The 26,225-nt window shown below is 37.5% G+C and overlaps 1 protein-coding gene and 1 long non-coding RNA gene across 4 annotated transcripts; both read right to left on the reverse strand.

Annotated features, from left to right (window-relative positions):
• Nucleotides 1-504: 504 nt before the first annotated feature.
• Nucleotides 505-26,030, reverse strand: LOC145230252 (uncharacterized). Of its 3 annotated transcripts, XM_080095635.1 has the most exons (13): nucleotides 25,760-26,030; nucleotides 25,033-25,186; nucleotides 23,410-23,481; nucleotides 23,113-23,220; nucleotides 22,710-22,898; nucleotides 22,297-22,566; nucleotides 20,733-21,002; nucleotides 14,215-14,484; nucleotides 11,371-11,640; nucleotides 3,404-3,673; nucleotides 1,853-2,122; nucleotides 725-756; nucleotides 505-640 (listed from the first exon to the last, which is right to left on the reverse strand). In XM_080095635.1, the coding sequence occupies exons 4-13, from the start codon at nucleotides 23,192-23,194 to the stop codon at nucleotides 590-592; spliced, it is 1,974 nt and encodes a 657-aa protein (XP_079951761.1). In that variant the 5' UTR covers nucleotides 23,195-23,220; nucleotides 23,410-23,481; nucleotides 25,033-25,186; nucleotides 25,760-26,030; the 3' UTR covers nucleotides 505-589. The 3 variants fall into 3 exon arrangements, with proteins under 3 accessions (XP_079951761.1, XP_079951763.1, XP_079951762.1); XM_080095637.1 differs by lacking the exons at nucleotides 505-640; nucleotides 725-756; nucleotides 1,853-2,122 and adding an exon at nucleotides 2,129-2,301 and having other exon boundaries at nucleotides 25,760-26,028; XM_080095636.1 differs by lacking the exons at nucleotides 505-640; nucleotides 725-756; nucleotides 1,853-2,122 and adding an exon at nucleotides 2,315-2,968.
• On the reverse strand, nucleotides 4,297-6,908 carry LOC145227929 (uncharacterized). The gene is made up of 4 exons (XR_013860010.1): nucleotides 6,501-6,908; nucleotides 6,137-6,240; nucleotides 4,521-4,592; nucleotides 4,297-4,400 (listed from the first exon to the last, which is right to left on the reverse strand). It is a non-coding gene; the product is annotated as an uncharacterized LOC145227929 (long non-coding RNA).
• Nucleotides 26,031-26,225: the final 195 nt, after the last annotated feature.

Here is a 26,225-nt window from a genome sequence, read left to right on the forward strand (position 1 = left end):
CGGTTCAAATTTTTATTCGTTTTAATTTAATTCTACCCATCATCTACCTGGACTTATCAAACTCCAAAAGAATTTTGCCCATGCACTGTTATTTTTGACACGCCCTATAAGTGTTATCGCGTGTATTCTTCATTGCGCTGTTTTGAAAAAAATCCAAAATATAAAACAGACTGCGTTTTTACTGGTTCGGTTCCGATTCGGGTCCAACGCCAAACAAAATATGGGGTTCAACTCTGGTTCAGGTTTTTAGGAAATCGTAATTAGCGGTTCAAGTTCGGTTTTAATGAAATTCACGGCTCAAACCGGTTCGCGGGTTCGGCTTCAGTTCCGGTTCGACTCCCTGATTTATAGAGCGAATCTCATTGTTGTTGTTTTTTTGATCTTTGGTGACTTTAATGGAGTCCAACCAATCTGCTTCCACTTTTTTAAGCAAAGTTGTCAAAGGCATAAATGACTCCAGACGTTTCTATATTTTTCCAACGCGAAGCACAAACCACAAATACACAAGTTTCAAGCAAACATAGACAACCAGTTGCTATTGTTGTATATTCTATTTGCACATCAAAGTCAGAAATTTGCAGAGATATTATTATTTGTTCTCCGAAGGAAAAGGTTTGATCGGAAATGGAAAGGAGGGCGTTGGTCTGGGGTATGACAACGTTGGTCTGGGGTATGACAACGTTGGTCTGGGGTATGACAACGTTGGTCTGGGGTATGACAACGGTGGTCTGGGGTATGCGAACGTATTTGGAAACACTGCAAATTAAAAAATAGAAAATTTGTTACCGATATCTTCTTTGAGTAAATTGTTAAAAGCAACTAGGTCCATACGTAAACAATACTTTTACACATCATCTTTTACATTGTACGAGCACCAGCCATAAAAAGACTGTTATTTTATTCCCATACCAGACTTTAATTTTTTAAGCCTATGACTTGTCACATGGGAATGCTTGGAGATATTGCGATCGTTGGCTGGCTTGAGAGTTGTACAAACCACAAGCAGAGTTGTGAAAACCAAATGGCCAAGGGCAATAACAGCTATGTCTTCGCAAATTAAGTTTTGTGTTGTAAGCATAATTCGATGGATTTTTGATGTACGCATTTTTCCAAACACTACAGGATATGAAACCGTACCAAACTATTCTCTGTCGAAACATCATCATTATGACGTCATGAATGATAGTAGAACTGTTTTTCAAATCTGCTGGAGTTTTAAAACTCGATTGTGGTAAAAAATGGGCAAAAAGTTCCTTTAAAACCAGTAAGGTTACTGATGGTTTGGTTGCATTGTCAGCATTTTATCTAGAATGGTATCAAAGATGACTACAAACAATGACCTCTGTAAGAAAATCTGTTTCCCACATAGCCCGTATCACATAAGCACTTGAAACTTCCATCTGTATTAGTGCAAGTTCCATGTGAACTACACGCTGAACTTTAGTTTTGGAGATATTGCGATCGTTGGCTGGTTTCAGCAAAGCTGTGCAAACCACATCGCCAAGGGCAATAACAGCTATGTCTTCGCAATTTAAGTGTTGCAAGCATAATTCGATAGATTTTTGATGTACGCAGTTTTCCAAACATTACAGGAATCGAAACCGTACCAAACTACTTCATACAAACTTACATTATAGAACCAAACCTGACATACCGGTTTGAATAGCTATTTGAATGACCATCAGTACTGGGATCAACCGTAAAGCGTTCATGCAGACCAGTGATCACGCTATGTTAAAGATGTATCATATGGTTGAGAGGCCGACTTCATTCGGTGTTATGCTACAGTAGGCCTGGCTTACTATAACTGGTTTATTTGGATTACGTTTTGTCAAAAGCAGTAACCACTTACCACAGCAGAATCGCACTTTATAGTCCGAACATTTATTGTTGTTATTTTTCTTCAAACATCTCAGACCCAAACTTGGTGAAATTTCGACTTTTTCTTTTGTTGTTCTGTAGTCTTTGTTCGTCCCCACAACCCTGGCATCGATGGAAATTGGCTTCGCACAAACATTCGGATTTCGCATCAGAGACCGAAGTTCGTGATCGCCAGTGGCAGAGGGGTCGTCCCGGTCGTAAAACTTCGTCCATTTGTATCCGGCTTTGGTGCAAACAGCGTCTGAAGAGAAGCCATAGATACAATATCAATCACAACCAGTTGCTATTGTTGTATATTCTATTTGCACATAAAAGTCAGAACTTTGCAGAGTTATTATTATTTGTGCTCCAAAGGAAAAGATTTGATCGGAAATGGAAAGATGGGCGTTGGTCTGGGGTATGCGAACGTATTTGGAAACACTGCAAATTAAAAAATAGAAAATTTGTTACAGATATCTTCTATGAGTAAATTGTTAAAAGCAACTAGGTCCATACGTAAACAATACTTTTACACAACATCTTTTACATTGTACGAGCACCAGCCCCCAAAAGATTATTATTTATTCCCATACCAGACTTTATTTTTTTAAGCCTATGACTTGTCACATGGGAATGCTTGGAGATATTGCGATCGTTGGCTGGATTGAGAGTTGTACAAACCACAGTAGAGTTGTGAAAACCACATGGCCAAGGGCAATAACAGCTATGTCGTCGCAAATTAAGTTTTGTGTTGTAAGCATAATTCGATGGATTTTTGATGTACGCAGTTTTCCAAATTCTAGGAATCGAAACCGTAACAAACTATCCTCTGTCGAAACATCATCATTATGACGTCATAAATGTTAGTATAACTGTTTTTCAAATCTGCTGGAATTTTAAAACTCGATTGTGGTAAAAAATGAGCAAAAAGTTCCTTTAAAACAAGGAAGGTTACTGATGGTTTGGTTGCATTGTCAGCATTTTATCTAGAATGGCATCAAAGATGAGTACAAACAATGACTTCGGCAAGAAAATCCGTTTCCCACATAGTCCGTATTACATAAGCACTTAAAACTTCCATCTGTTTTTCGTGCACGTCCCATGTGAACTACACGGTGAACTTTAGTTTTGGAGATATTGCGATCGTTGGCTGGTTTCAACAGAGCTGTGCAAACCACATGGCCAAGGGCAATAACAGCTATGTCTTCGCAAATTAAGTTTTGTGTTGTAAGCATAATTCGATGGATTTTTGGTGTACGGAGTTTTCCAAACACTACAGGAATCGAAACCGTACCAAACTACTTCATATAAACTTACATTAGAACCAAACCTGACATACCGGTTTGAATAGCTATTTGATTGACCATCAGTACTGGGATCAACCGTAAAGCGTTCATGCAGACCAGTGATCACGCTATGTTAAAGTTATATATGTATCATATGGTTGAGAGGCCGACTTCATTCGGTGTTATGCTACAGTAGGCCTGGCTTACTATAACTGGTTTATTTGGATTACGTTTTGTCAAAAGCAGTAACCACTTACCACAGCAGAATCGCACTTTGTAGTCCGAACATTTATTGTTGTTATTTTTCTTCAAACATCTCAGACCCAAACTTGGTGAAATTTCGACTTTTTCTTTTGTTGTTCTGTAGTCTTTGTTCGTCCCCACAACCCTGGCATCGATGGAAATTGGTTTCGCACAGACATTCGGATTTCGCATCAGATGTCGAAGTTCGTGATCGCCAGTGGCAGAGGGGTCGTCCCGGTCGTAAAACTTGGTCCATTTGTATCCGGCTTTGGTGCAAACAGGGTCTGAAGAGAAGCCATAGATAAAATATCAATTACGAACAATAAACACCGAAAACCACTGTGATGTGCACGCTGTGGCCATACACCAGTTAATACGCAGCATAGATTTTCATTGGTTCAATTGATTTAAAATTCAGCTTGCTTACCATTTTGCGTTCTCTTACTGCATACGGCGTGTTCGTTTGTAGGATAAAACTTGCCAAAAAAGCAAGTCTTCTTGACTGATTTCGTAAGTTTGTATGAGGTGAGGCAGTAGAATGTAATCTTGTCTCCAGTTTTGTATTTTGATTTCTTCGGTGAGTAATAGCTTCGATACGGGCTCGAAGGCGGCTTGCCTATGCAAATGTTTTAGCTTTTTAGCTTTATTTAGTTCGAAGTATTCTACTAAATAAGAACTTCTTTATTATCTTGCATCTTTGTTTTTTCCACTTGTGATAACACAATGGGTCTCTTAATAGTTACAACACCACATATAGACCAGTATTTTGAAGTTTAAAAATTAAAAAAAATCAGCAAATGTAAAATTTTGTATTTGAAACTTAACTTACATGGAAAACCTGGAAAACGTTCACCAAAAATGAAGCCCATTGAGACGGAGACGAGAGCACACAGAACCAGTAAAATCTTCATGTTTGTTCACGTCGCGTTACTAAAATCTGAATATATGATATCAACCTTCTACCAGCAGTCTTTATAAACCATCCTGTCCCTTGCATGATATAGCCTGCGGCTAAATGTAAATTTTCAAATGTGTATTCACCATTGCTTTCTACTGAACATCGTACGAATGGACTGCAGATGTCAAACGCCATCATAATGCAATATATTTGAGTCTTAAAACAAAGCGTACCACGGCAGTAGGTCAAGTTTGAAGTGTGTTGACGACAGTGCATTGTCCAGATGACGGTGTTAGCATCAAGATCTGTGTGCAAAACTTATGTTGTGATAAGAATTCGTTTGGGGTGATTCATGCTTTTCATGCGGGTTAATTGGGGGTTATACTTTCTGCAAACATGTTTTTCGACTATTTTCCACCATAAGTAGAAATTATTGTTGATTACAATAGAATTTTGAATGTAAAATATTGCCATTTTTGCAGGCTGCATAACGCGCATTTAAAATTCTTTTTACAAAGTATTTCTGGTGCCTATTTCATATGTTTAGAAGACATGTTAATGAAGTATGATTTTAATGTCTTGGTAAATGCACAGGCCACATAAAAAGAAAATAATGTAAATATATTCTCGCTTTCGGCAACATAACAGTGATGAGGTTAAATCCGTGTTAGTTACAAACATAACGCTGCAAATCAATAAAACGCATTCATGTAAACAAACACGCTGGTTTTATATTAGACTATGTTATTAATTCTTGCGGATTTGCACCCGAACCAAAGTCGTTTACCGCAAACAACATGGCGTCAAACGATATTTTGCAAGCGCAGCAAAAAAACAACCAAGTGATACTTTCTTTTACCACAAAAAGTTTAGGATTTTGGTTTCTGTTTCGGTTTTCAGTCAAATTTTATCGTCCAGCTAACAAAGACACTACTCGGCTAAAAAATGCGGATTACACCACTTTAAGTATAGGCTACTTTATACCGCAATTGTTTGTTGTTGTTTTTCGAAGCAAGAAGCATTAAAATACCATTCGTTCCGATTTCCGCCGTTTCGTTATAAATATCCATGACAATACACTGAGTATAGCTTTCAACATTCCTCTCGCATTCATATTCAAATAATATGCACATAAAGCACCTCTATAAAGCTCGGGCAATTTTGGTGAGTTTAATTACGTTCACGACCAGGTCTAAGTTAAAAACTTTTCGAGAAGACTGAGTTTATTGACGAATATAACGGCTTAAATAGACGAAGAAAGCGGCTACTTTATTATTATTCAACGTTTCCCTAAATGCTCATGATATTATCAATGATTTGAGGGTCACATCAGTTACCCCGTTTATAACCAGTCACAAAGAGTTCGTTTTGTAACTTTGGTCTTTTTACATAAACACGCAAACGGTTCACCAAATATACCAAAAAAATCGTGAAGTGTTTACAAACTCCCTACATTCGGTGTCGTTTTAGTTGTTATTCTTAGTCCACAACGTATAGCATGCAATATGCAGAAAAACACCTTTTTGAGACCTTGAGGTATGCTTTCATAGTATTGATATGATATCAATGATTGTGTAATGCGTTTTAGGGAAGAGTCATAAATTTGTTACCGTTTGCAAGTTATGCAGGCTATACATAAAGCCCCATTTGCCCATATATGAAACGCTTTTCTATTTTCAACTTCGGAAACCGCAATTATTAATACCCAGTGAATGAATCGGGCTTTTTTGTCTCCATTTGCATGCTTAAGTAAATAATATGCATAAGTTCTAAAAGAAATTACCAACTTGCAGTATTGATTTGCACGAAGGCAAAGGCAATGACAGTTGTAATATTTGGATCTGCTTACCTGCTATATTCCTCATTGATATAACTTCCACCATTGCTTTTTACTGAACGCCGTAAGAATGGGCGCTAGGTGTCAAACGTCATCATAATGCAATAGATTTGAATCTTAAAACAAAGCGTACATTGTTTATACCAAACCATGTTGTTTGTTGCCAGCGTTATTGCAAATGATTATGTAGTACTGTATTTACGACGTGCATTGCTTGGTATCTATATTGGGCAAAAACGGGTGAAAATAACTTTATTCGATGGTCTACCAAGGTTTTGACGAGGTGATAAACATAAAACCTAGATAACAGATCGTCTTAAAACCCGTAATATGATCCATTATTTCCACTTCGAAATACGGGTTATTGTCGATCTACCTTTTTGCATTTCCGAGTTATCGTTTGTCCTTGTTCCATCAGTAAGCTGTATTTCCAAATCATGTTTGTGACCAATACATTTTCCACTTTTGATTGGCGATTCCAGCATGTTTTTTAATTTGGCAGTTGGAAATTAAAATTCAAACTTGTACAACGTGCATCTGCCAATATTTTCGGCAGCACCATCATAACAAACTGTAGAACTTAAACAGCTAACATGGCATCTGTCTGCTTCACTACAAAGCTGTAAGCAATCAGCAGGGCAAGGCTTTTTATCACAACAATGCCCCTAGCATTCCAGAAACAGCTCAGCGGTGTTATCTGGCTGGTGAAACAACCTTTTGCCAATCATCTTGCTCAAAAGTCATGTACACGTACATAATCAGTCAACATATGCAAACGCCTTTTGAAATATATATAGCATCTATTTTTAATGACATACAGATTGTAACAATTAATAAAACATAACCAGTTAACAATCATTTTATCGCCCTTAAAAAGTTTCTGCAAAACAATTTGATTGTTGCTTTCAAACCAGTTTCAGCAGTCTAATTAATTTCAAATATCGAACATTATTTTAACTTAAACCTCTTTTTAGAACAAGGACAGTGCTAGTTTTACTTTCGATTAATTGGTTTTGTGATGTCATCATAGTATACTAACATGGTAGTCCAGCTATTGTTACCGTCACGCTTGATTAACTCTGCACGCTTGTCGGATGCTTGCATTGAGTTGGGTGCTTTCAGAGCAGGAAAATGACAAAACTGAGCGTGCGTGGTCGGTTTTATGCATCTACCATTTGTAATATTATTACGTTTGGTTGGAATTGTGCTGTTGGGGAGAATTTACTGAGTTTTTTTGCCTTTTAGTCCTTCTTTAAACGCGTTGAAGTGATTTTAGCGTGGTTTTACCTAACATATTCAAGGGTGCATAAAGCTTGTTACTGATTAAGTTAAAGTCTGGTGAAAATTGAACTTTGCCAAACTGACTGCATTTTTAATGAACTGATATTTAACAACTTTGAACCCGACCAGGAACTCGATTCGGACAGACGAAAAGTCAAGCTTAAACGAATACCATATTTTTTCCAAAGTTACTCATTTCAAACTGTCAACAAGCGTCAGATTTTTCATAAAAGAACTGATTAGATGAGAAACTAAGCAAAAGAGTGCTGTGAAGCAAAAAGTTTATTTGAAAAAAATTCAAGGTACAAAAACAATTGCTAGACATCATAAACAATAAAACAGTTAAATGCTGTGATAAGTAACATAGAGTTTAGAGTATTTGGAAGGTGATGTTTTGTTCAAGGCAAAAAACAATTTTACAAAAGTAAGCAAAATTGTTAGCAAGTTGCACACCATGCAATCACAGCAGGGCAAGCTGATTTCTTCAATGGAGCAAAACCCTGGAGGTCTCACTTATCCTTCATCAGAGTTACTGCAACTTTTACAAAGTGTGTACCTGAAATGCTTGAGAAAGAGTTTTGTGGCCAACCAATAAGCTAGACTTTTTTGTGTATTGCAAAAGTTTTTCCATGATCTTCATTATGAAAGTTTCTAAAATAGGACATGTGATATTCTGGAAGTTGATATGGATAAAGAGAAAGTACTCAATAGGTTTTAATATTCGTGGATTTATTTATTTGTGTCTTGTCGTTCACGTTTGCCGAAAAGCTCTTTTCTAAAATGTTCCAAAGGTCTACCAAGGAAACCAAAAAAATGGGCTCTGAAAAATATATCAAAATAAAACTGTCAAAAGTGTCTGTACTTTCTGCACAATGTGCTTCTTTTTTCAAATTACAAAAAATGATGCCTCACCAAAATCTGTTCAATACCACAAATGGGTATAAACCACAGAAAACAACTGATTTTTAATGCCTAATTAAGCAACTGCTGGGGAACCAAAGTGATGGCAATATGATTAATAAGCCAATAGATAGATGATAAGTAAGCTGCAAATACTGCTCACTGTTTTGACAAGGTCTCATCAGTGCACCTGATGACAAGACACAGGCCATGTTGGCTAGTGTAGTAACATGCTGAAAAACCTTGACTCGCCAATTCGGTTCATTGCCTCAATTTTAAAGCAATTTCTACAAGAAGATGCCTGTCTATAAGTTTTTAAAAATACACTTCAAAGAGTTCATACAATTGAAAGCTAAAATCGTTTTAATAGCTCTACATGCATTAAACAATAAACCCAATAACTAAAAAACTTCAAAACAGACACGGATTTGTCGCCAGCGGCTTTTAAAAACTAGCTGTTTACCACGTACCTCATACAAAACTTCAGGCGACGTGCAGTGTTAGTCATGCGTAACCGAAATGCGCAGGATAATAAAAGAAACGAGAGGAAAAGAGGAGCTGGACTACCATGTTAGTATACTATGATGTCATAATCCAGCAGGCAGACGCAACTAATTGAAAATACAATATCGGTAAATGTTTTTAATAAAAGACAAAGGGACAAAACATATGAGCTATATGAGGCCTCTTTTTATCATCCTTTCAAACTGGTGATTGTCCAAAAGTTTTACAAATTGCCAGCCTCGGCATAAAACTGGAAATAATCCTCACAAACAAACTCTCATCAATGTCCAATCGTTTTTGCATTAGGTTTACCACAAAGCTTTATTTAATTTGGTATTGTTTTGAAAGTAAACTACTTACTCCAGAAAAACCTAAGCCAAAAAGGAGAATTGATAAAAGCTCGAGTGTAAAACTTATTTGGTCAGAGCTTTTGGACTTCGTGCTGTAAATGTAAACGTGCCTGTTCACAAATGCCGATGACAGTTTATTATAATTGGCTCAAAAGAACTCGAGTGATAAAGTTTAACCGTAAATTTTCGAGATGTCTATTGTATGATTTATACTCAAGGAGTCGAACCGCTTGTCATATGGGTTCAGGTTAGGTTCGGGTTCACTTGGTTTTGTTTTAAAGGGTTCGGGTTCGGTTCAAGTTTTTAAAAATGTTTATTTTCGGGTTCGGATTTTGTTCGGGTTTGAGCAAATTATCCGGTCCGAACCGGTTTGCGGTTTTTAAATTTTTATTCGTTTTAATTTAATTCTACCCATCATCTACCTGGACTTATCAAACTCCAAAAGAATTTTGCCCATGCACTGTTATTTTTGACACGCCCTATAAGTGTTATCTCGTGTATTCTTCAGTGCGCTGTTTTGAAAAAATCCAAAATACAAAACAGACTGCGTTTTTACTGGTTCGGTTCCGATTCGGGTCCAACGCCAAACAAAATATAGGGTTCAACTCTGGTTCAGGTTTTTAGGAAATCGTAATTAGCGGTTCGGGTTCGGTTTTAATGAAATTCACCGCTCAAACCGGTTCGCGGGTTCGGGTTCAGTTCCGGTTCGACTCCCTGATTTATAGAGCGAATCTCATTGTTGTTGTTTTTTCGATCTTTGGTGACTTTAATGGAGTCCAACCAATCTGGTTCCACTTTTTTAAGCAAAGTTGTCAAAGGCATAAATTACTCCAGACGTTTCTATATTTTTCCAACGCGAAGCACAAACCACAAATACACAAGTTTCAAGCAAACATAGACAACCAGTTGCTATTGTTGTATATTCTATTTGCACATCAAAGTCAGAACTTTGCAGAGATATTATTATTTGTGCTCCGAAGGAGAAGGTTTGATCGGAAATGGAAAGGAGGGCGTTGGTCTGGGGTATGACAACGTTGGTCTGGGGTATGACAACGGTGGTCTGGGGTATGAAAACGTTGGTCTGGGGTATGAAAACGTATTTGGAAACACTGCAAATTAAAAAATAGAAAATTTGTTACAGATATCTTCTATGAGTAAATTGTTAAAAGCAACTAGGTCCATTCGTAAACAATAGTTTTACACAACATCTTTTACATTGTACGAGCACCAGCCATAAAAAGACTGTTATTTTATTCCCATACCAGACTTTAATTTTTTAAGCCTATGACTTGTCACATGGGAATGCTTGGAGATATTGCGATCGTTGGCTGGCTTGAGAGTTGTACAAACCACAGTAGAGTTGTGAAAACCACATGGCCAAGGGCAATAACAGCTCTGTCTTCGCAAATTAAGTTTTGTGTTGTAAGCATAATTCGATGGATTTTTGATGTACGCAGTTTTCCAAATTCTAGGAATCGAAACCGTAACAAACTATCCTCTGTCGAAACATCATCATTATGACGTCATGAATGTTAGTATAACTGTTTTTCAAATCTGCTGGAATTTTAAAACTCGATTGTGGTAAAAAATGAGCAAAAAGTTCCTTTAAAACCAGTAAGGTTACTGATGGTTTGGTTGCATTGTCAGCATTTTATCTAGAATGGCATCAAAGATGAGTACAAACAAGGCCCCCTGTAAAAAAATCCGTTTCCCACATAGACCGTATCACATAAGCACTTAAAACTTCCATCTGTTTTTCGTGCACGTCCCATGTGAACTACACAGTGAACTTTAGTTTTGGAAATAATGTGGCCGTGTGCTGGTTTCAACAGAGCTGTGCAAACCACATCGCCAAGGGCAATAACAGCTATGTCTTCGCAAATTAAGTTTTGTGTTGTAAGCATAATTCGATGGATTTTTGATGTACGGAGTTTTCCAAACACTACAGCAATCGAAACCGTACCAAACTACTTCATATAAACTTACATTAGAACCAAACCTGACATACCGGTTTGAATAGCTATTTGATTGACCATCAGTACTGGGATCAACCGTAAAGCGTTCATGCAGACCAGTGATCACGCTATGTTAAAGTTATATATGTATCATATGGTTGACAGGCCGACTTCATTCGGTGTTATGCTACAGTAGGCCTGGCTTACTATAACGGTTTATTTGGATTACGTTTTGTCAAAAGCAGTAACCACTTACCACAGCAGAATCGCACTTTGTAGTCCGAACATTTATTGTTGTTATTTTTCTTCAAACATCTCAGACCCAAACTTGGTGAAATTTCGACTTTTTCTTTTGTTGTTCTGTAGTCTTTGTTCGTCCCCACAACCCGGGCATCGATGGAAATTGGCTTCGCACAAACATTCGGATTTCGCATCAGAGACCGAAGTTCGTGATCGCCAGTGGCAGAGGGGTCGTCCCGGTCATAAAACTTGGTCCATTTGTATCCGGCTCTGGTGCAAACAGGGTCTGAAGAGATACCATAGATAAATATCAATTACGAACAATACTGATGGTGGTTGGGCAAAACCCAACAAAAACCACTGTGTCCAACATTAGATGTGCACGCTGTGGCCACACACCAGTTAATACGCAGCATAGATTTTCATTGGTTAAATTTATTTAAAATTCAGCTTGCTTACCATTTTGCGTTTTCTTACTGCATACGGCGTGTTCGTTTGTAGGATAAAACTTGCCAAAAAAGCAAGTCTTCTTGACTGATTTCGTAAGTTTGTATGAGGTGAGGCAGTAGAATGTAATCTTGTCTCCAGTTTTGTATTTTGATTTCTTCGGTGAGTAATAGCTTCGATACGGGCTCGAAGGCGGCATGCCTATGCAAATGTTTTGGTTTTTTAGCTTTATTTAGTTCGAAGTATTCTGCTAAATAAGAACTTCTTTATTATCTTGCGTCTTTGTTTTTTTCCATTTGTGATAACGCAATGGGTCTCTTAATAGTTACAACACCACATATAGACCAGTATTTTGAAGTTTAAAATTTTTAAAAAAAGCAGCAAATGTAAAATTTTGTATTTGAAACTTAACTTACATGGAAAACCTGGAAAACGTTCATCAAAAATGAAGCCCATTGAGACGGAGACGAGAACACACAGAACCAGTAAAGTGTTCATTTTCGTTCAGGTTGCGTTACTAAAATCTGAATATGATATCAACCGTTTGCCAGCAGTCTTTTGTAAACCATCCTGTCCCTTGCGTGATACAGCCTGCGGCTAAATGTGAATTTTCAAATGTGTATTCACCATTGCTTCTTACTAAACGTCGTACGAGTGGGCTGTAGCCGTCAAACGCCATCATAATGCAATATTTGAGTCTTAAAACAAAGCGTACATTGTTTATACCAAACCATGTTGTTTGTTGCCAGCGTTTTTGCAAATGGCTATGTAGTACTGTATTTAAGATGTGCACTTGTAGCGACTCCGACGCTTACTGGATCTGACTCTTCAATTGAACTTCGTTGCTGCACTGTTATATCCGTAGAGACTTTGTTTTCACACAAGAGTTGATTTATAATGATAGTGATTTTATAGTGATATGGATGGTATCGTTCGAAAAACATGTATATATACGTACAATTGTCAGCGACAAACAGTCAACAAAAGGTGACAACATATGGTATACAGCTGTGTGGAATTAAATGCTTGAGGTGTTGATTGATTTACTTGTCAAATACGTTTGTACACATCATAATCCCACACATTGCTTGGTATTTATATTGTGCAAGCACGGGTGAAAATAATTCAAGGAAGATTCGAGAAAATAACTTTTGTTCGATGGTCTACCACGGTTTTGACGAGCTCAACACATAAAACCTAGATAACAGATTGTCTTAAAACCTGTAATATGATCCATTATTTCTAAATATCGAAGAAAAAGGTTTGATCGGAAATGGAAAGGAGGGCGTTGGTCTGGGGTATGCGAACGTATTTGGAAACACTGCAAATTAAAAAATAGAACATTTGTTATAGATATCTTCTATGAGTAAATTGTTAAAAGCAACTAGGTTCATACGTAAACAATACTTTTACACATCATCTTTTACATTGTACGAGCACCAGCCATAAAAAGACTGTTATTTTATTCCCATACCAGACTTTAATTTTTTAAGCCTATGACTTGTCACATGGGAATGCTTGGAGATATTGCGATCGTTGGCTGGCTTGAGAGTTGTACAAACCACAAGCAGAGTTGTGAAAACCACATCGCCAATGGCAATAACAGCTATGTCTTCGCAAATTAAGTGTTGCAAGCATAATTCGATAGATTTTTGATGTACGCAGTTTTCCAAACACTACAGGATATGAACCGTACCAAACTATTCTCTGTCGAAACATCATCATTATTACGTCATGAATGTTAGTAGAACTGTTTTTCAAATCTGCTGGAGTTTTAAAACTCGATTGTGGTAAAAAATGAGCAAAAAGTTCCTTGAAAACCAGTAAGGTTACTGATGGTTTGGTTGCATTGTCAGCATTTTATCTAGAATGGCATCAAAGATGAGTACAAACAATGACCTCTGTAAGAAAATCCGTTTCCCACATAGCCCGTATTACATAAGCACTTGAAACTTCCATCTGTATTAGTACAAGTTCCATGTGAACTACACGGTGAACTTTAGTTTTGGAGATATTGCGATCGTTGGCTGGTTTCAGCAAAGCTGTGCAAACCACATCGCCAAGCGCAATAACAGCTATGTCTTCGCAAATTAAGTGCTGCAAGCATAATTCGATAGATTTTTGATGTACGCAGTTTTCCAAACATTACAGGAATCGAAACCGTACCAAACTACTTCAAATAAACTTACATTAGAACCAAACCTGACATACCGGTTTGAATAGCTATGATTGACCATCAGTACTGGGATCAGCCGTAAAGCGTTCACGCAGACCAGTGATCACGCTATGTTAAAGTTATATATGTATCATATGGTTGAGAGGCCGACTTCATTCGGTGTTATGCTACAGTAGGCCTGGCTTACTATAACTGGTTTATTTGGATTACGTTTTGTCAAAAGCAGTAACCACTTACCACAGCAGAATCGCACTTTGTAGTCCGAACATTTATTGTTGTTATTTTTCTTCAAACATCTCAGACCCAAACTTGGTGAAATTTCGACTTTTTCTTTTGTTGTTCTGTAGTCTTTGTTCGTCCCCACAACCCTGGCATCGATGGAAATTGGTTTCGCACAGACATTCGGATTTCGCATCAGATATCGAAGTTCGTGATCGCCAGTGGCAGAGGGGTCGTCCCGGTCGTAAAACTTGGTCCATTTGTATCCGGCTTTGGTGCAAACAGGGTCTGAAGAGAAGCCATAGATAAAATATCAATTACGAACAATAAACACCGAAAACCACTGTGATGTGCACGCTGTGGCCATACACCAGTTAATACGCAGCATAGATTTTCATTGGTTCAATTGATTTAAAATTCAGCTTGCTTACCATTTTGCGTTATCTTGCTGCATACGGCGTGTTCGTTTGTAGGATAAAACTTGCCAAAAAAGCAAGTCTTCTTGACTGATTTCGCAAGTTTGTATGAGGTGAGGCAGTAGAATGTAATCTTGTCTCCAGTTTTGTATTTTGATTTCTTCGGTGAGTAATAGCTTTGATATGGACTTGAAGGCGGCATGCCTATGCAAATGTTTTAGTTTTTTAGCTTTATTTAGTTCGAAGTATTCTGCTAAATAAGAACTTCTTTATTATCTTGCGTCTTTGTTTTTTTCCACTTATGATAACACAATGGCTCTCTTAATAGTTACAACACCGCATGTAGACCAATATTTTGAAGTTTAAAAATTAAAAAAAAATCAGTAAATGTACATGGAAAACTTACATGTAAAACCTGGAAATCTTTCAACAAAAATGTTCAAGCCCATTGAGACGGAGACGAGAGCACACAGAACCAGTAAAATCTTCATGTTTGTTCACGTCGCGTTAATAAAATCTGGATATATGATATCAAGCGTTTGCCAGCAGTCTTTATAAACCATCCTGTCGCTTACGTCATATAGCTTGCGGCTAAATGTGAATTTATAAATGTGTATTCACCATTGCTTTCTACTGAACGTCGTACGAATGGACTGCAGATGTCAAACGCCATCATAATGCAATATATTTGAGTCTTAAAACAAAGCGTACCACGGCAGTAGGTCAAGTTTGAAGTGTGTTGACGACAGTGCATTGTCCAGATGACGGTGTTAGCATCAAGATCTGTGTGCAAAACTTATGTTGTGATAAGAATTCGTTTGGGGTGATTCATGCTTTTCATGCGGGTTAATTGGGGGTTATACTTTCTGCAAACATGTTTTTCGACTATTTTCCACCATAAGTAGAAATTATTGTTGATTACAATAGAATTTTGAATGTAAAATATTGCCATTTTTGCAGGCTGCATAACGCGCATTTAAAATTCTTTTTACGAAGTATTTCTGGTGCCTATTTCATATGTTTAGAAGACATGGTAATGAAGTATGATTTTAATGTCTTGGTAAATGCACAGGCCACATAAAAAGAAAATAATGTAAATATATTCTCGCTTTCGGCAACATAACAGTGAGGAGGTTAAATCCGTGTTAGTTACAAACATAACGCTGCAAATCAATAAAACGCATTCATGTAAACAAACACGCTGGTTTTATATTAGACTATGTTATTAATTCTTGCGGATTTGCACCCCAACCAAAGTCGTTTACCGCAAACAACATGGCGTCAAACGATATTTTGCAAGCGCAGCAAAAAAACAACCAAGTGATACTTTCTTCTTTTACCACAAAAAGTTTAGGACTTCGGTTTCTGTTTCGGTTTTCAGTCAAACTTTATCGTCCAGCTAACAAAGACACTACTCGGCTAAAAAATGCGCATTACACCACTTTAAGTATAGGCTACTTTATACCGCAATTGTTTGTTGTTGTTTTTCGAAGCAAGAAGCATTAAAATACCATTCGTTCCGATTTCCGCCGTTTCGTTATAAATATCCATGACAATACACTGAGTATAGCTTTCAACATTCCTCTCGCATTCATATTCAAATAATATGCACATAAGGCACCTCTGTCAAGCTCGGGCAATTTTGGTGAGTTTAATTACGTTCACGACCAGGTCTAAGTTAAAAACTTTTCGAGAAGACTGAGTTTATTGACGAATATAACGACCCAAATAGACGAAGAAAGCGGCTACTTTATTATTATTCAACGTTTCCCCAAATGCTCATGATATTATCAATGATTTGAGGGTCACATCAGTTACCCCGTTTATAACCAGTCACAAAGAGTTCGTTTTGTAACTTTGGTCTTTTTACATAAACACGCAAACGGTTCACCAAATATACCAAAAAAATCGTGAAGTGTTTACAAACTCCCAACATTTGTTGTCGTTTTAGCTGATAATCTTCGTCCACAACGTATAGCATGCAATATGCAGTAAACAACACCTTTTTGAGACCTTGAGGTATGCTTTCATATAGTATTGATATGATATCAATGATTGTGTGATGAGTTTTGGGGAAAACACATAAATTTGTTACCGTTTGCAAGTTATGCAGGCTATACATAAAGCCCCATTTGCCACATAAGAAACGCTTTTCTATTTTCAACTTCGAAAACCGCAATTCTTAATACCCAGTGAATGAATCGGGCTTTTTCTGTCTCCATTTACATGCTTAAGTAAATAATATGCATAAGTTCTAAAAGAAATTACCAACTTGCAGTATTGATTAGCACGAAGGCAAAGACAATGACAGCTGTCATAATTGGATCTGCTTACCTGCTATATTCCTCATTGATATAACTTCCACCATTGCTTTTTACTGAACGTCGTAAGAATGGGCTGCAGATGTCAAACGCCATCATAATGCAATAGATTTGAGTCTTCAAACAAAGTGTGCATTGTTTACACCAGGGGTGTGCAACCTTTGTCACTGTGGGGCCAAATACATTTACCATAATTAGATCGCGGGCCGCACCACCAGTTGATTTTACTGTGTTGCATACCAACTATGCTTATATTGAGTTAACAAGATAAATTCACAGTTACTTCTAGCCGCATTATTGCCAGATTGCAGAAAAATAACACAGGGTGCATTAAAATATGTGATAATTGGACTCGTTTGCCAGTAAATTAGAAATTTCCAGCCTCTTCGCGGGCCTTTACCAACGGGCCGCATGTTGCACACCCCTGGTTTACACCAAATCATGCTGTTTGTAACAAGCGTTATTGCAAATGTTTGTGTAGTACTGTATTTACGACGTGCATTGCTTGGTATTTATATTGCGCAAAAACTGGTAAAAATAACCAAAGGAAGACTCAAGAAAATAACTTTTGTTCGATGGTCTACCACGGTTTTGACGAGCTCAACACATAAAACCTAGTAAACAGATTACTTAAAACCCGTAATATGATCCATTATTTCCACTTTACAATACGGGTTATTGTCGACCTACCTTTTTGATGTATTTCCGAGGAATCGTTTTTCCTTGTTCCATCAGTAAGCTATATTTCCAAACGTTATGCTTGACCTTCTGAGCAAATCATTTTTGTGTTGAACACGTTTTCTACTTTTGATTGTCGATTCCAGCATGTTACAACGTGCATCTGCCAACACTTTCGGCAGCACCATCATAACAAACTGTAGAACTTAAACAGCTAACATGGCATCTGTGTGCTTCACTCCAAAGCTGTAAGCAATCAGCAGGACAGCGCTTTTTTAACGCTAGGCAATAATGCCCCTAGCATTCCAGAAACAGCTCAGCGGTGTTATCTGGCCGGTGAAACAACCTTTTGCCAATCATCTTGCTCAAAAGTCATGTACACGTACATAATCAGTCAACATATGCAAACGCCTTTTGAAATATAGCATCTATTTTTAATGACATACAGATTGTAACAATTAATAAAACATAACCAGTTAACAATCATTTTATCGCCCTTAAAAAGTTTCTGCAAAACAATTTTATTGTTGCTTTCAAACCAGTTTCAGCAGTCTAATTAATTTCAAATATCGAACATTATTTCAACTTAAACCTCTTTTTAGAACAAGGACAGTGCTAGTTTTACTTTCGATTAATTGGTTTTGTGATGTCATAATCCAGCAGGCAGACGCAACTAATTGAAAATACAATATCGGTAAATGTTTTTAATAAAAGACAAAGGGTCAAAACATATGAGCTATCACAGTCTATTATAGTTGGCGCCTAGAAATCAGTTACATGGAAATGCCTTTTTTTTTATCATCCTTTCAAACTGGTCATTGCCCAAAAGTTTTACAAGTTGCCAGCCTCGGCATAAAACTGGAAATAATCCTCACAAACAAACTCTCATCAATGTCCAATCGTTTTTGCATTAGATTTGCCACAAAGCTTTGTTTAATTTGGTATTGTTTTGAAAGTAAAATACTTACTCCTGAAAAACCTAAGCCAAAAAGGAAAATTGATAAAAGTTCGCGTGTAATACATATTTGGTCAGAGCTTTTTGTTCTTAATGCTGTAAATGTAAAGTGTGCCTGTTCACAAATGCCGATGACAGTTTATTATAATTGGCTCAAAAGAACTCGAGTGATAAAGTTTAACCGTAAATTTTCGAGATGTCTATTGTATGATTTATAGCAAGGAGTCGAACCGCTTGTCATACGGGTTCAGGTTCGGTTCGGGTTCACTTGGTTTTGTTTTTAAGGGTTCGGGTTCGGTTCAAGTTTTTATTTTCGGGTTCGGATTTTGTTCCGGTTTGGGCAAATTATCCGGTCCGAACCGGTTTGCGGTTTTTAAACCGGTTCAAATTTTTATTCGTTTTAATTTAATGCTACCCATCATCTACCTGCACTTATCAAACTCCAAAAGAATTTTGCCCATGCACTGTTATTTTTGACACGCCCTATAAGTGTTATCTCGTGTATTCTTCAGTGCGTTGTTTTGAAAAAAAATCCAAAATCCAAAACAGACTGCGTTTTTACTGGTTCGGTTCCGATTCGGGTCCAACGCCAAACAAAATATAGGGTTCAACTCCGGTTCAGGTTTTTAGGAAATCGTAATTAGCGGTTCGGGTTCGGGTTTAATGAAATTAACCGCTCAAACCGGTTCGCGGGTTCGGGTTCAGTTCCGGTTCGACTCCCTGATTTATAGAGCGAATCTCATTGTTGTTGTTTTTTCGATCTTTGGTGACTTTAATGGAGTCCAACCAATCTGGTTCCACTTTTTTAAGCAAAGTTGTCAAAGGCATAAATTACTCCAGACGTTTCTATACTTTTCCAACGCGAAGCACAAACCACAAATACACAAGTTTTAAGCAAACATACACAACCAGTTGCTATTGTTGTATATTATATTTGTACATCAAAGTCAGAAATTTGCAGAGATATTATTATTTGTGCTCCGAAGGAAAAGGTTTGATCGGAAATGGAAAGGAGGGCGTTGGTCTGGGGTATGCGAACGTATTTGGAAACACTGCAAATTAAAAATTAGAAAATTTGTTACAGATATCTTCTATGAGTAAATTGTTAAAAGCAACTAGGTCCATACGCAAACAATACTTTTACACAACATCTTTTACATTGTACGAGCACCAGCCCCCAAAAGACTGTTATTTTATTCCCATACCAGACTTCAATTTTTTAAGCCTATGACTTGTCGCATGGGAATGCTTGGAGATATTGCGATCGTTGGCTGGCTTGAGAGTTGTACAAACCACAAACCACAGCAGAGCTGTGAAAACCAAATGGCCAAGGGCAATAACAGCTATGTCGTCGCAAATTAAGTTTTGTGTTGTAAGCATAATTCGATGGATTTTTGATGTACGCAGTTTTCCAAGCACTACATGATATGAAACCGTACCAAACTATTCTCTGTCGAAACATCATCATTATGACGTCATGAATGTTAGAAGAACTATTTTTCAAATCTGCTGGAGTTTTAAAACTGGATTGTGGTAAAAAATGAGCAAAAAGTTCCTTTAAAACAAGTAAGGTTACTGATGGTTTGGTTGCATCGTCAGTATTTTATCTAGAATGGTATCAAAGATGACTACAAACAATGACCTCTGTAAAAAAATCCGTTTCCCACATAGCCCGTATTACATAAGCACTTAAAACTTCAATCTGTTTTTCGTGCAAGTCCCATGTGAACTACACGGTGAACTTTAGTTTTGGAGATAATGTGGTCGTTGGCTGGTTTCAACAGAGCTGTGCAAACCACATCGCCAAGGGCAATAACAGCTATGTCTTCGCAATTTAAGTTTTGTGTTGGAAGCATAATTCGATGGATTTTTGATGTACGGTGTTTTCCAAACACTTCAGGAATCGAAACCGTACCAAACTACTTCAAATAAACTTACATTATAGAACCAAACCTGACATACCGGTTTGAATAGCTATTTGATTGACCATCAGTACTGGGATCAACCGTAAAGCGTTCATGCAGACCAGTGATCACGCTATGTTAAAGTTATATATGTATCATATGGTTGAGAGGCCGACTTCATTCGGTGTTATGCTACAGTAGGCCTGGCTTACTATAACTGGTTTATTTGGATTACGTTTTGTCAAAAGCAGTAACCACTTACCACAGCAGAATCGCACTTTGTAGTCCGAACATTTATTGTTGTTATTTTTCTTCAAACATCTCAGACCCAAACTTGGTGAAATTTCGACTTTTTCTTTTGTTGTTCTGTAGTCTTTGTTCGTCCCCACAACCCTGGCATCGATGGAAATTGGTTTCGCACAAACATTCGGATTTCGCATCAGAGACCGAAGTTCGTGATCGCCAGTGACAGAGGGGTCGTCCCGGTCGTAAAACTTGGTCCATTTGTATCCGGCTTTGGTGCAAACAGCGTCTGAAGAGAAGCCATACATACAATATCAATCACAACCAGTTGCTATTGTTGTATATTCTATTTGCACATCAAAGTCAGAACTTTGCAGAGATATTATTATTTGTGCTCCAAAGGAAAAGGTTTGATCGGAAATGGAAAGGAGGGCGTTGGTCTGGGGTATGCGAACGTATTTGGAAACACTGCAAATTAAAAATTAGAAAATTTGTTACAGATATCTTCTATGAGTAAATTGTTAAAAGCAACTAGGTCCATACGCAAACAATACTTTTACACAACATCTTTTACATTGTACGAGCACCAGCCCCCAAAAGACTGTTATTTTATTCCCATACCAGACTTCAATTTTTTAAGCCTATGACTTGTCGCATAGGAATGCTTGGAGATATTGCGATCGTTGGCTGGCTTGAGAGTTGTACAAACCACAAACCACAGCAGAGCTGTGAAAACCAAATGGCCAAGGGCAATAACAGCTATGTCGTCGCAAATTAAGTTTTGTGTTGTAAGCATAATTCGATGGATTTTTGATGTACGCAGTTTTCCAAGCACTACATGATATGAAACCGTACCAAACTATTCTCTGTCGAAACATCATCATTATGACGTCATGAATGTTAGAAGAACTGTTTTTCAAATCTGCTGGAGTTTTAAAACTGGATTGTGGTAAAAAATGAGCAAAAAGTTCCTTTAAAACAAGTAAGGTTACTGATGGTTTGGTTGCATCGTCAGTATTTTATCTAGAATGGTATCAAAGATGACTACAAACAATGACCTCTGTAAAAAAAATCCGTTTCCCACATAGCCCGTATTACATAAGCACTTAAAACTTCAATCTGTTTTTCGTGCAAGTCCCATGTGAACTACACGGTGAACTTTAGTTTTGGAGATAATGTGGTCGTTGGAGGGTTTCAACAGAGCTGTGCAAACCACATCGCCAAGGGCAATAACAGCTATGTCTTCGCAATTTAAGTTTTGTGTTGGAAGCATAATTCGATGGATTTTTGATGTACGGTGTTTTCCAAACACTTCAGGAATCGAAACCGTACCAAACTACTTCAAATAAACTTACATTATAGAACCAAACCTGACATACCGGTTTGAATAGCTATTTGATTGACCATCAGTACTGGGATCAACCGTAAAGCGTTCATGCAGACCAGTGATCACGCTATGTTAAAGTTATATATGTATCATATGGTTGAGAGGCCGACTTCATTCGGTGTTATGCTACAGTAGGCCTGGCTTACTATAACTGGTTTATTTGGATTACGTTTTGTCAAAAGCAGTAACCACTTACCACAGCAGAATCGCACTTTGTAGTCCGAACATTTATTGTTGTTATTTTTCTTCAAACATCTCAGACCCAAACTTGGTGAAATTTCGACTTTTTCTTTTGTTGTTCTGTAGTCTTTGTTCGTCCCCACAACCCTGGCATCGATGGAAATTGGTTTCGCACAGACATTCGGATTTCGCATCAGATGTCGAAGTTCGTGATCGCCAGTGACAGAGGGGTCGTCCCGGTCGTAAAACTTGGTCCATTTGTATCCGGCTTTGGTGCAAACAGGGTCTGAAGAGAAGCCATAGATAAAATATCAATTACGAACAATAAACACCGAAAACCACTGTGATGTGCACGCTGTGGCCATACACCAGTTAATACGCAGCATAGATTTTCATTGGTTCAATTTATTTAAAATTCAGCTTGCTTACCATTTTGCGTTCTCTTACTGCATACAGCGTGTTCGTTTGTAGGATAAAACTCGCCAAAAATACAGGTCTTCTTGACTGATTTCGTAAGTTTGTATGAGGTGAGGCAGTAGAATGTAATCTTGTCTCCAGTTTTGTATTTTGATTTCTTCGGTGAGTAATAGCTTTGATACGGGCTCGAAGGCGGCTTGCCTATACAAATGTTTTAGCTTTTTAGCTTTATTTAGTTCGAAGTATACTACTAAATAAGAACTTCTTTATTATCTTGTATCTTTGTTTTTTCCACTTGTGATAACACAATGGGTCTCTTAATAGTTACAACACCACATATAGACCAGTATTTTGAAGTTTAAAAATTAAAAAAAAATCAGCAAATGTAAAATTTTGTATTTGAAACTTAACTTACATGGAAAACCTGGAAAACGTTCACCAAAAATGAAGCCCATTGAGACGGAGACGAGAGCACACAGAACCAGTAAAATCTTCATGTTTGTTCACGTCGCGTTACTAAAATCTGAATATATGATATCAACCTTCTACCAGCAGTCTTTATAAACCATCCTGTCCCTTGCATGATATAGCCTGCGGCTAAATGTAAAAAATGTGTATTCACCATTGCTTTCTACTGAACATCGTACGAATGGACTGCAGATGTCAAACGCCATCATAATGCAATATATTTGAGTCTTAAAACAAAGCGTACCACGGCAGTAGGTCAAGTTTGAAGTGTGTTGACGACAGTGCATTGTCCAGATGACGGTGTTAGCATCAAGATCTGTGTGCAAAACTTATGTTGTGATAAGAATTCGTTTGGGGTGATTCATGCTTTTCATGCGGGTTAATTGGGGGTTATACTTTCTGCAAACATGTTTTTCGACTATTTTCCACCATAAGTAGAAATTATTGTTGATTACAATAGAATTTTGAATGTAAAATATTGCCATTTTTGCAGGCTGCATAACGCGCATTTAAAATTCTTTTTACAAAGTATTTCTGGTGCCTATTTGATATGTTTAGAAGACATGTTAATGAAGTATGATTTTAATGTCTTGGTAAATGCACAGGCCACATAAAAAGAAAATAATGTAAATATATTCTCGCTTTCGGCAACATAACAGTGAGGAGGTTAAATCCGTGTTAGTTACAAACATAACGCTGCAAATCAATAAAACGCATTCATGTAAACAAACACGCTGGTTTTATATTAGACTATGTTATTAATTCTTGCGGATTTGCACCCGAACCAAAGTCGTTTACCGCAAACAACATGGCGTCAAACGATATTTTGCAAGCGCAGCAAAAAAACAACCAAGTGATACTTTCTTCTTTTACCACAAAAAGTTTAGGACTTCGGTTTCTGTTTCGGTTTTCAGTCAAACTTTATCGTCCAGCTAACAAAGACACTACTCGGCTAAAAAATGCGCATTACACCACTTTAAGTATAGGCTACTTTATACCGCAATTGTTTGTTGTTGTTTTTCGAAGCAAGAAGCATTAAAATACCATTCGTTCCGATTTCCGCCGTTTCGTTATAAATATCCATGACAATACACTGAGTATAGCTTTCAACATTCCTCTCGCATTCATATTCAAATAATATGCACATAAGGCACCTCTATCAAGCTCGGGCAATTTTGGTGAGTTTAATTACGTTCACGACCAGGTCTAAGTTAAAAACTTTTCGAGAAGACTGAGTTTATTGACGAATATAACGACCCAAATAGACGAAGAAAGCGGCTACTTTATTATTATTCAACGTTTCCCCAAATGCTCATGATATTATCAATGATTTGAGGGTCACATCAGTTACCCCGTTTATAACCAGTCACAAAGAGTTCGTTTTGTAACTTTGGTCTTTTTACATAAACACGCAAACGGTTCACCAAATATACCAAAAAAATCGTGAAGTGTTTACAAACTCCCAACATTTGTTGTCGTTTTAGCTGATAATCTTCGTCCACAACGTATAGCATGCAATATGCAGTAAACAACACCTTTTTGAGACCTTGAGGTATGCTTTCATATAGTATTGATATGATATCAATGATTGTGTGATGCGTTTTGGGGAAAACACATAAATTTGTTACCGTTTGCAAGTTATGCAGGCTATACATAAAGCCCCATTTGCCACATAAGAAACGATTTTCTATTTTCAACTTCGAAAACCGCAATTCTTAATACCCAGTGAATGAATCGGGCTTTTTCTGTCTCCATTTACATGCTTAAGTAAATAATATGCATAAGTTCTAAAAGAAATTACCAACTTGCAGTATTGATTAGCACGAAGGCAAAGACAATGACAGCTGTCATAATTGGATCTGCTTACCTGCTATATTCCTCATTGATATAACTTCCACCATTGCTTTTTACTGAACGTCGTAAGAATGGGCTGCAGATGTCAAACGCCATCATAATGCAATAGATTTGAGTCTTCAAACAAAGTGTGCATTGTTTACACCAGGGGTGTGCAACCTTTGTCACTGTGGGGCCAAATACATTTACCATAATTAGATCGCGGGCCGCACCACCAGTTGATTTTACTGTGTTGCATACCAAATATGCTTATATTGAGTTAGCAAGATAAATTCACAGTTACTTCTAGCCGCATTATTGCCAGATTGCAGAAAAATAACACAGGGTGCATTAAAATATGTGATAATTGGACTCGTTTGCCAGTAAATTAGAAATTTCCAGCCTCTTCGCGGGCCTTTACCAACGGGCCGCATTTGGCCCGCGGGCCTTTACCAACGGGCCGCATTTGGCCCGCGGGCCACATGTTGCACACCCCTGGTTTACACCAAATCATGCTGTTTGTAACAAGCGTTATTGCAAATGTTTATGTAGTACTGTATTTACGACGTGCATTGCTTGGTATTTATATTGCGCAAAAACTGGTAAAAATAACCAAAGGAAGATTCGAGAAAATAACTTTTGTTCGTTGATTTACCACGGTTTTGACGAGCTCAACACATAAAACCTAGTAAACAGATTACTTAAAACCCGTAATATGATCCATTATTTCCACTTTACAATACGGGTTATTGTCGACCTACCTTTTTGATGTATTTTCGAGTAATCGTTTGTCTTTATTCCACCAGTAAGCTATATTTCCAAACGTTGTGCTTGACCCTTCAAACAAATCATGTTTGTGTTCAATACGTTTTCTACTTTTGATTGGCGATTCCAGCATGTTTTTTAATTTTGCAGTTGGAAATTAAAATTCGAACTTGTACAACGTGCATCTGCCAATATTTTCGGCAGCACCATCATAACAAACTGTAGAACTTAAACAGCTAACATGGCATCTGTCTGCTTCACTACAAAGCTGCAAGCAATCAGCAGGGCAAGCCTTTTCTATCGCTGAACAAAAACGCCCCTAGCATTCCAGAAACAGCTGAGAGGTGATATCTGGCTGGTGAAACAACCTTTCACCAATTAACTTGTTCAAATGTAATTACAATCATTTATTTTACAATCAATTAATTGCCCTTATCTTAAAACGTTTTCTGCAAATCAAAC

Source organism: Phallusia mammillata, chromosome 5 (assembly GCF_965637545.1).
Source record: "Phallusia mammillata chromosome 5, kaPhaMamm4.hap1.1, whole genome shotgun sequence".
Lineage (NCBI taxonomy): Eukaryota > Metazoa > Chordata > Ascidiacea > Phlebobranchia > Ascidiidae > Phallusia > Phallusia mammillata.